The sequence below is a fragment of the Sebastes fasciatus genome, chromosome 22, assembly GCF_043250625.1.
Source record: "Sebastes fasciatus isolate fSebFas1 chromosome 22, fSebFas1.pri, whole genome shotgun sequence".
Classification (NCBI taxonomy): domain Eukaryota; kingdom Metazoa; phylum Chordata; class Actinopteri; order Perciformes; family Sebastidae; genus Sebastes; species Sebastes fasciatus.
The window spans coordinates 5,147,844-5,158,916 of record NC_133816.1 but is presented as its reverse complement, the minus strand read 5'-3'; the positions used below and the strand labels follow the sequence as shown (position 1 = coordinate 5,158,916).

At 40.7% G+C, this 11,073-nt stretch overlaps 1 protein-coding gene across 15 annotated transcripts in view; it reads left to right on the top strand.

Annotated features, from left to right (window-relative positions):
• Positions 1-1,856: 1,856 nt before the first annotated feature.
• LOC141761176 (nuclear factor 1 B-type-like) overlaps positions 1,857-11,073 on the top strand; it is a 69,245-nt gene continuing 60,028 nt past the window's right edge. For 3 of the 15 annotated variants that reach the window (XM_074624499.1, XM_074624503.1, XM_074624506.1), the window contains exons 1-2: positions 3,361-3,880; positions 6,492-7,023. In XM_074624499.1, the coding sequence (XP_074480600.1) occupies positions 3,854-3,880; positions 6,492-7,023 (559 nt within the window). In that variant the 5' untranslated portion in view covers positions 3,361-3,853. Of the gene's footprint in view, positions 2,276-3,357; positions 3,881-6,491; positions 7,024-11,073 lie in introns of those variants that run through there. The other 12 variants (XM_074624497.1, XM_074624502.1, XM_074624491.1 and 9 more) reach the window with 8 other exon arrangements.

Sequence of the window (11,073 nt, the reverse complement as noted above, 5' to 3'; positions counted from 1 at the left end):
ATACTAGGGGGACCAGATCCCAACAACCCAAATGTGGGACGAAGTATGTTTATGTGGGACATGTTACTAATGCTGAGAGGTAGTGTTCAATTTGATATAGTGTCTATCAAACTTAACAAATAAACATTTATATTCTGCCCTTTATCTTGTAACATCTCTATGCTTTGCCCTCTGGTTGAGACTTTGGGAAATTGAAATATAATACATTTTGCAAAAAACTCTCTGATATATAGTCGGAGACATATAGTCCCAATATGTGGGACGCGGAGTAAGGGATACAAATGCCTCATAAAGTGTGACACCTGGTCCCCCTTTGTTTTATACTGAGCCATGAAAAAACATGGAGGAATAAATGTGTCCATCTTCAAAACAACCAATCAGAGCCGAGCTGGAGTCTGCCTTCTCTGAGCAGCTGTCAATCACTCACAAACTCCGATCAAACGGTCAAATTAGGCAGCGCTGATTAAATATGAATCAATATTCTGCTACTGTAATGCCTATTTCTCTCCTCAACTGTTTTCAGAATCATCTTGTAGTGTACTGTTTAGCTGTAAAATGAGAAGGTTTGTGACCCGACAGCCATGTTGAGATCAGTTGAGGAAATACCAAGCACCGCCCACCAGCCAGAGCACAGCCAATAGGAACGCTCTCTCTCTCTGAAATAACCTGTGATTGGCCAAAGTCTTCCGTCACGGGCTAGATTTTCTAAAGCCTGAAAACAAAGCCATGAGGAGGTGCAGAAGTTTAGTTATCTCTCAGAACACTTGAATTACAGTATGCTGAAATATTATTATTTAATTTCTGCCAAATTATGCCAAAAACGTTCTGCCTATTGCTATTGCAGGTTCAAATGTTTGTTTTGTAGGCAAATGTTGTGTCCTAACGTATCGACTATATCTTGTAGTGTACTGTTTAGTGGCTTGTAGTGTACTGTACTGTGTAAGTTATACAACAACAGTGTACTATCTGTACCTCTATATGGTGCTGAGTGCTGGAGAATGACTGAAAGAGACATAGGCAAGCTTTCCAGCTTTCACAATACCCGCCTCAGAAAGATCATGAGGATATTCTGGCCTATAGGAAGATCACAAACCATGAACTACACAAAACGACAGGGTGCTTGGACATGGAAACATTATTGATAAGAAGAAGATGGAGATGGAGATGGCTTGGACATGTATTAAGGAAACCATCTGATGACATGACAAAAGCGGCATTGCGTTGGACACCAGAGGGAAAACGCAAAAGAGGGAGGCCCAAAACAACCTGGAGACGAACCATCGAAGGAGAAATGAAGATGAGAGGATACAGCTGGAACAGCATTGAGAAGAAAGCAAACAACAGAGATGAGTGGAGATCCTTAGTCCTTACCCTATGTGCCACCAGGCGCAACAAGGACTAAGTAATAAGTAAGTGCACTGTTTAGTGGCGGCTGTGGCTCAGAGGGTAGAGCAGGTTGTCCACCAATCGGAAGGTTGGTGGTTCGATCCCTGGCTGCTCCGGGTCACATGTCGATGTGTCCTTGAGCAAGACACTTAACCCTAAATTGAACCCATTGCATAGCCATTGGTGTGTGAATGAGTATTTAGATTAGATCCTGATGGGCAAAGTTGGCACCTTAGTAGCTTCTGCCATCAGTGTGTGAATGGGTGAATACTGACATGTAGTGTAAAGCGCTTTGAGTGGTCGGAAGACTAGAAAAGTGCTATATAAGTCCATTTAGTGGCATTTTATTCATGTTTCATATGAATATAAGAGAAATTGCTCTTTAAATAGGGTTTTATTGTGAAAAGTCGTACCGGAAACCGTCTGGCTGTAAGCTATCCACTTTGACAGTTCGTGGTGAGAGCCAGAGGGCGGCAGTCAGTGAGACAGAGAAACAGTGAAACAGTGAAAGTGAAGGCGGAGACCAGAGACCAGCCCACCAGCCCAGAGCCGAGAACTCAGCCTCTTCTGGATCACGTTCAACTCCACTGAACAAACCCGCAAAAAAACATCCAAAAAAAGTCAAGACTTGAAGAAGAGGAAGGAAGACGAGGAGAAAAAAAACGAGAAAAAAAAACGCGAGGTGCTCCCAACTTGTGTCCACCGCTATCTATCTGCAGACTACTGTCTTCCGGTGTTTGACTGGTGTGTTTTGTTGCGAGCAGCGCAAGAGAAAAGAGAAAAAGCTCCAAAGCACAAAGTTGAACAGTGAAATGTGAAGCTCCCGGCTTGTGTGTTTCAACCACCAGGCTCCAGGATTCCCTAGTAATCCATGCAGTACAGTGCGATGGTACGTGATCATGGATTATTACTATTGCTTTCTAATGTTGTACATGTTGCACATGTTTTTACTGTAATACTGTCCTGTAATGTGGAGAAGTGGGTTAACTTAACTCAGACCACAAAACCTGGCACGGTCGGGGCCAAAACTGTAGTAAACTTGGCACAGATTGTCCTGCAGCCTATGTTAACATCCCATTCCCCTTCATTTGGCAAATGAAGTCTATGTGGACTGGTGACAGCTCTGCAGGACACACACACACACACACACACACACACACACACACACACACACACACTGCTGCAGCCACAAAGTAACCTTTAACTTCCAGTCCTCTCTCATTAATTAATGCTACACTTTAACCATATACATCTGGCTTAGTTAGGAGTGTTTAACATCTATTTATTAAAAAGTATCCAGGTGTTCAGGTACTGTAGAGTTATTCGGCTCACTTCAATGAACAATATAAAAGCCCATTTTTAAAAATATTTACAACAAAAAAACCCCCCCATAAACCAGTTGTGCACTAAACAATAAAAATGTGTAAATTATTATCTTCAGTTAGGGGGTCTTTAAATGACAATGTATATTTTTTTTAAAGCAAAATTATAATAAAATGTGACTTATATTTTATATTAGATACAATTTATGTTTTAATTGTTTATTCTAGGAACTTTTTCAGAGCATTTTAAGGCGACTTCATGTCGATTTGTGACTGACAAAGTAAAAAAAAGAGGCAAAGTTTTGACTTGTGAAGCGCGTTGAATGATCTAAAAAGTAGAAAAAGCGCATGTTATTGACTCGGAGCTCAGGGGGTAAAGGGTGCCAGAGCTGCTGCTGCTGGAGGGAAATGTCCCTTTTTACCGTTTCAATGTGGTCCAAAGTCCTCCGAAGAGAGCACACATACACTCACACCAAATGCTGGAGTGAAGGAGCAAAATGAATTGTACAGTATGTCTCCAGATAGCCAAGAAAGAGAAGAAGAAGAAGGTGCTGCATGCTGGATGGTGGCTGGTGGATAGGGGTTGTGTGTTAGCAGCAGCAGCAGGAGGAGGAGGAGGAGGAGGAGGAAGAGGAGGAGGAGTGTGACTGTGTAATTACGTGGGTGAAAAAAAAAAAAAGTTGGGTCTGATTTGCTGGAATCGCGCAGGAGCGAAGGTGCACCGGTCGGTTTCATATCAAGTTTGGTTAAAGCAAAGGGCTGAACATCACACACTCTCTCATGCTTTTATGAACGAGATCGCACAGCCGCAGCAGCGAGACGCGCACAGTGTGCTGTAGTAAGAAGAGGACTATACGCACTTTGCACCGGCTCTATACGACAAACTGCTTTTACCGTGCATGTCCAACAAAAAACAAAAAAAATCCTGCATACAATTTTTTTTTTCTCTCTGCGGAGACGACAATCTTTTTGGATCGCACAAAAATTCATGGATGTTCTTGGATAACCTTCTTATTGTTTTTCCGCGGATAAGCTGCTCCACAGTGTTGCACGGTGCACATCGCTCCAGGAATGGCGCGATAAAGTGATCAGAGGAATCAGTCCAAGTACATTCACCTTTTTTGTGTGTGTGTAGCCGTCTCGTCATGTATTCTCCAATTTGTCTTACTCAGGTATTTGTGTCTTTTTTTTATTAATATACATTTAATTGATTTGTGATATAATTGTTACAGACAGTGGCAGAGGGAAAGTTGTGTGCATGCGTCTGGATTGTAATACTTTCATAATTCATAACAACAATGCTTTGTAAGTGGAAAAAATAGTGTTTAAAAGTAACCAAAATTTAAGTTGTTAATCCAAAAATGCGCATGTTTGTGCAACGATTGTGGTGATTTTTTACTTTCGAGGTCTTCTATTCCAACGAAAGCCTTATCGAAAATTCATTAAATAGTCCTATAGGCACTTTAAAAGTCACAAAAGTACCGATCTTTACGCGCTCTTTGTGTGCGTAAAGTTATGCGTAAAGATGATTTTTACATTCCAAGACTGTCATTTTGGTGCTCTTATTTTCTCTCAGCTTTAATTAGTTTTATTTGCGTCCTCCTCTAACCTCACACACACACACACACACACACACACCTCCCAGCCTTTGCTCGAGCTGTGTTTATATATTTATTTTTTTATCCACGTGTATATTTTTATTTACAGTAAAAACCCCCATACTTTAGGGAAGTGAACTTGGAAGAAGATAAAGCCACTTTCACTGCAGGGAGATCAGACAGAGATAAGGTTGATTCAGCGGGTTGGACAGAGTCTAGCTGACTGTTTTTGGCTGACTCAGTTTTACTGTTTATATTTTACTTGGCATAAGTAAGTGATTGACTGAGATGTGGTTTAGTTTGTACTTAAGAGGATTGTGCTTTTTATGGCCTCAGTTGAAGTGCACTGCATAGGCCTCGGCCAAGTCATTTATCTTTACAGCATTTGGCTTTACCCTGGTTGAAAAAAAAAAAATTAACAGAATATTTAAAGTGTTTTTGAACAGGAAAACCAGGAGCGAAAAGGACTTCAGAAACAGTTGCTGCCGAGCACATTTACCAGCATTTACTGCTTGCTTTTGTCAGTTTAATTGGCAACATTATAGTGAGGAGATGACATTTAAAGGAGTTCTCAATTTATTTTATTTATTTTTTACCTCTCTAAAAAGACTATAGCATCCACAGTAAATATATACATTTCACTATATCTGTAGAGATTGAAATGTTTATTCATGCAGTATAATAAATGATTGTAATTTGACATTTCTGCACTGGAGCAGAGTTTTATTGGCCCGACCAGAAATGTGGCTTCTCAGAGGAGAGCACCAGCGGCAGGCGCAGATAGGGAGTGGATTTCTGTGGTTTCCTATAGCCTGCCTGCCTACAAAAAAAGAACAATATGTGGTTTAACTCTTCAAACGCCTGCTCAAACGGGGCCGCTTCTGCTTATTAAATTTGACATTTTAATGACCGAAAACACAGATAAGTTTATGTTTCCACTTGTCACTCGGAGCTGCTGTAATTTCGGAGTCCCAAAATCATCCACACAGTCCTGTACATTCCTTCACCTACAGAAAACAAGCATTAAGAAGGTCGATGTAATTTGTTTCAGACTTAACTGAAGTATTATTGATGTAAAAGCCCGTAGGCCTGTGAACTGCTGTGGAAATGTTGGCATTTGGCTTTTTGTAGATGTGTCAAATACGCATTGAAAAAGTTTTCTTTTGGTGACTCATATTTGCCGTAATTTTTCAGTTTAAATATATAATGTGGTATAAATTGTGCTGTACATAATGTAGAATACACTGTAAACTTAGACTGAATTGAATTTGAAAAATTAAAAAGTGTTTAAAATATTTCCACTAATATTAATCTGTGATAATTTATCAGAAAAATAAGTTCCAACATAACTTTTTTTTTTTTTTTTTAATTAAAGGAGAGATGGAAAATTTTAAAAGTAGGCCACTTTAGGTCAATAGGTTTTAACAGGCCACCTATTATTTTAATATCACTGACTCAGGTTTTTGGAATGAAGCTGAGCAAGGTGTCACCTCAACACGTTGGCATGAACCTGGAATCGAGTCCTAAAACAACCTTTGCAAATACCTTTTCTCTCCATTGCCTCGTTTGATACGCCGCCCTCCTCCTCTGCTTGCTTTTTTAAATGTATTTAGAACGTGCAGCACGTATACGAGACTGTTTATATGTACCAGGAGAATGGGAATCTCCTCAACATCCTATTTAGTGACTGCGCCCCACTTGGCCCTCCAGCTTAACCTGCATCCTTCGTGAACATGGGATAAGTTCACGTTGGAATGTGGATAGTTTGATAAAGAGAAATGCAACTGTGAGGGGCGCATGCTCCCTTTAGCAGCAGCAGCACAGAGCATGTTCGGGAAATGAGAGCGGAGACGCGAGTGCATTCAGTCACCGGGCTCGCTGCTATTGTAGTGCTGGCAGTTGATATAAACAGTGGAATGTCCTTGTCATACCTGCACGCCTAGATGCATCTAGGTTGGTAAAACCCATTGTTGCTTTGTGAAGAAAAACATCTTGCCTTAGAACTGTTCAAACTGCCAATATGATATTATGTGGCTGATTATGGGGAGTTGTTTATTTGTGGTCTGACTTCCCTTCTGCCTCTGATTAGTAGCTGACTAAACCCGTATTTCTTCTCCATGTTTAATGACACAAGTTTCTGATCTCTCTCCTCTCTCCTCGCTGTGTCCCCCTTTGGATGCTCCAGGATGAATTTCATCCCTTCATCGAGGCACTTCTCCCTCACGTCCGCGCCATCGCCTACACGTGGTTCAACCTCCAGGCCCGAAAACGCAAGTACTTCAAGAAGCACGAGAAGCGGATGTCCAAGGACGAGGAGCGCGCGGTGAAGGACGAGCTGTTGGGCGAGAAGCCCGAGGTGAAGCAGAAGTGGGCGTCCAGGCTGCTGGCCAAGCTGCGTAAGGACATTCGGCAGGAGTACCGGGAGGACTTTGTCCTCAGCGTGACGGGCAAGAAGCACCCGTGCTGCGTGCTATCCAACCCGGACCAGAAGGGTAAGATCCGCCGGATCGACTGCTTGAGGCAGGCCGACAAAGTTTGGCGCCTGGACCTGGTGATGGTCATCCTCTTCAAAGGCATCCCTCTGGAAAGTACAGACGGGGAGCGCCTCGTCAAGTCTCAACATTGCACCAACCCAGCACTTTGTGTCCAGCCACACCACATAACAGTATCGGTCAAGGAGCTGGACTTGTTTCTAGCGTACTATGTCCAGGACCAAGGTAGGTTCAAGCTCTTACTGTGTGTGTGTGTGTGTTTGTTTCACTGCGAGCCTAACAGGCATGTGTGAATGATGGCTTGGCAAGGTCAAGGGTCACATGTGTTACTTTTTGGCAGTCCTGCAGAGACTGGCTGAAATCACCAGTACACTCGCCAGACAAATAAACATTGGAAACCTGATAGTCAGTACTGTATATACGCAGCATACATTTTTATATGGCTCCAGTAGGGCTCATTACACAACACAAGTAATCAATATTAAATGTAGAACATGTTTTAAATGGGTTTGCTGTACTCCAGCAGCAGCTCCTACTCATGTTCAGTAATTACTGCTTTCTTTAATTTGTATGTATTATCCACACACAGGCTTGTACAATAGCACACACACTGTACACCTATTCTATTTGTCTGGATATGAAGTGGTGACAAATGTGGAAAGTTGCAGTTGCAGAGTGATTAAATTAGAATTAGTTGTATATTTTGCAAGTAGTCTATGTACCAGTGACGCAGGATTCTTATAAATTCATTGTTATTCTGGTCGAGGTGTTTATTAACAGCATCATTTTAAAAACTGTGGTTGTCCTTACTATATGAAAACACCGCCTTCGTCCCCATAGTCCTCATTATATAATGTAACATGTCATTTAAAAACTCTCCTGTTTTCAATCAAAAAATCATTTTGTTTTAAAATATAATTTCCACCAATAGCTACATAATGGTATTAATAAACGTATTACTGGTAATACGACATATTACAGCTCATTATTGAAGATATGACTAAACCCCAAGTTAGCCTTTTTCAATATTTGCAATACATTTCAGTATATATAAGATATTGTGTCGGTCATAAATCATGCGTGTGATCGCGTTCGTGCTGAAATCTTTTAATTCCCGAAAAGCCGGTTTTCTTTTTACTTGAAAGCCTTTTGCGGACACAGTGCTTAGTGTGGAGACTGAATTGTGCAGCACCGTGTTAAAAATAAGAGATTGAAAAAAATGTGTTGCCAGGTACTGGAATAGGTTTTGACGTGCAGAATTTTTGTATTGGATGTGTGTTTTTTGTTTTTTTTCCAGAATTGAATTATTATCATTTTTCACATTGATATACAACCAAAAGAATGCCGCACACTAATATAAAATACTGGCATTTACTGAAACATTTGAGATAATGTACAACACTGACAATTTAAGCCAAAATGTATCACTAGAAATTATTTTTGGAAAGCGGCTTTGCAGTGCATAATCTGTCTGCCAAAATTGTAAATTGGAAGAAACAAATTGTGAATTTTTACACACTGATATTAAGTTTAAGGAGAAGGGTAATAGCTGTAATTAAGATCAGCAGAAAATATTGTTTGGATAGATGTTGTAAAATGTCTTAATTTTCTATTTTTATTGATATTTGGACACCAGATCCATGAATTTTTATTTAACAACTCTTTCAAAAATGAATATAAAATAGGGTTTGTTACAGTATATAATTACATTTCAGTCCTCCATGTCCCTCACAGTGAGCTTCCTCCCTTTTATCTGTGGACACCACAGGAATATCCCCCTATAGTTGAAATTCCCCCTGTATTAAATCTATTGACCGAATAACCACCAATACTTTGCTGTTGAGGGAGAAACGCTGGTATAGCTAGCTCATTATCATCAAACCCTGAGCGCCATTTTGTGTTTGATAAGTGCCAGGGAAAGCAGAAGGCACAGCACACAGACAATAATGGTTGCCACTGGCACCGGGGTTGGCATCAGACCCTCTTTTGTGTCTTTTGTAGGATGCCACCGCTTCTCTAGTTTGCATCTGCTGCTTTTTTTTTTTAACTGTTCAGTACCAAGTTGAGAATGGCTCTTTTTTTAGTGCTGTTTTTTTTTTTCATCATATATATATATATATATATATATATATATATACCATTTAAATGATAAGTTAGTGGCCGTATTGAACACTGTGGAGGATATTCCACCAGCTTTTATTTGAGGAAAATGTGTCCGTTGTGGAGGAAAAGCAGATTATTGGCAAGAAGAATTCATTTCAGTGTTTGAAATAAATGGTTGAACATAATGTTCTCTTTTACACCGGGGAATGAATTCTCTGTGATTCAATATCGCATTGCGGATCAGAGCGATTATTTACCCAAATTTTGGCAAATACAAAATAGCATTCTTTTACCAGAATCACAGACGGCCATTTTTTTTTTTTTTTTCCTTTTTTGTTTTTTGCGAGCTAAAGCGTCTTTTTCCTTTTCTTCAAGTTGCCCATCTCCAGACAATGCAGCCATATTGTGGTAGCGTGCAGTGCGGCGCCATTTTGTTTTGCACCGTGCCAGGGAGGCAGGCAAATCACCAGTAATGGTTGTTAGAGGTTTTGGGAGGTTGGCATCAAACCCTCTTTGTCTGCTTGCAGCATGCCTTTGATTCGTTGGTTGGCATCCGCAATGCAGTGGGCATGTTGGAAAGTTTTTTGACGGTGGCAGAATGGAAGCCGTCGCCTTTGTTCTGCTGCAACTGCACGAAACAAACAAACATACAATCAAACACAAAGAAACTAGCAAACGGCTCTGGCTGAAACAGAATCTGGTATTTGTGCGAACTGCTAGAAAAAAAAAAAAAACGGGACCGGACTGTGCTTCTAATATTGTTGTCTGTGTCCTGCTACCTGGCAGCCGCTCACGTCTGCTGGGTGTAATTGGACAACAAAAAATATGTTGCTGCCGTTATTTACACAACGGTATTTTTTTCTTGTTATTTTTTTTATTTTGTGGCAAAAAATCAATAAGTTCAGAGTGTATTTGTTTTTTTCATTCTGCTGGGTTGCTGCCTGAGAAAGGTCGGCGGGTTGGCAGCGAGTGTGCTGGGTGAATTTAGAGAGGGCACTCAGCCCCCTTGTTCAGGGGCACAGACGCGTTTAGCCAGGCAGGGCTGTAGCACCCATGTGCATGCCCAGATGAATGCCCGCTGGGAAGTAGGCTGGGGGCTAGGAGTGGGGGTTGTGGCATCCATTGTGCCAACTGGCAGGCCGTGTTCAATACAGGGCCCTGGCTTCTCACACACACACACACACACACACACACACGGCTGTTGTACTCCAATGCACTGTTTTATCGTTAGCCGATAAAGTGCAATTCTTTTGTTTTTCTTCGAGTCGTTTCTCTCCCCACCTGGATTCATATTTTACATATCCAGTTTGACAGCTTGATGGAATCGTTGCAACAAGGCATGTAGATAACCGTCGTGTTCTGACTTGTTAAGATACTGTGGGCCTTGTTTGTATTTGGCTCTGTTAAGCTGCAGTGTAGTTGATATAGTCACCGACAGCTCTCGTCTTTGCATATTTAAACGTCTTGTTCTTAATACGAATACAAAAAAAATTGTAAAATATGAGAATAAAATAATTTAAAGATAAAGATACACAAGCGAGCCAATTGAAGAATTTGGAGGAATCTTGGTTGTGGAAATGATGTGCCGTACATTAGGGCTGTCCTCGACCAAAGAAATTCTAAGTCGACTAACATTCATATGATTTTGTTGACTAATCGATCAGTTGATTTAATCGACAAATCTGTAAAATCACACAAAGAATCATGCAAAAAATAAAATAAATCTTGTGTTTACCAGAGATGTGCACATAAGTTTCTTAGAAATAAGAAATTCTGCATGAAAAAAGCATAAAAAACAACTAATCGACTAAAGAAATCTTTGTCGACTAAGACCAAAATGACCGATTAGTCAACTCATCGACTAAGAGGGGGGCAATTATAAATAAATTCGGCAAGCAGCTGAATAGAAATAAGAAATGACCACAATGACTTTTAGATTTCTGGTCATTTTTGAAAGTTGTCAGTTCCTTCTAACCAGCGACAGAAGAGCTTTTTACGGAGGTAGTCCAACGGGAGACTTAAGGAGTCAAGGTCAAGCAGCTCTCCCATTACTCTGGTACTGAAAGTTAACACGGCCATAAAACATCATTACCTTGACACCCCCCCGTAACGTAACTTTCTTTTTTCACACTGTCATGATAGTTTGTGGAAATGGATGGATTACCTCTGAAT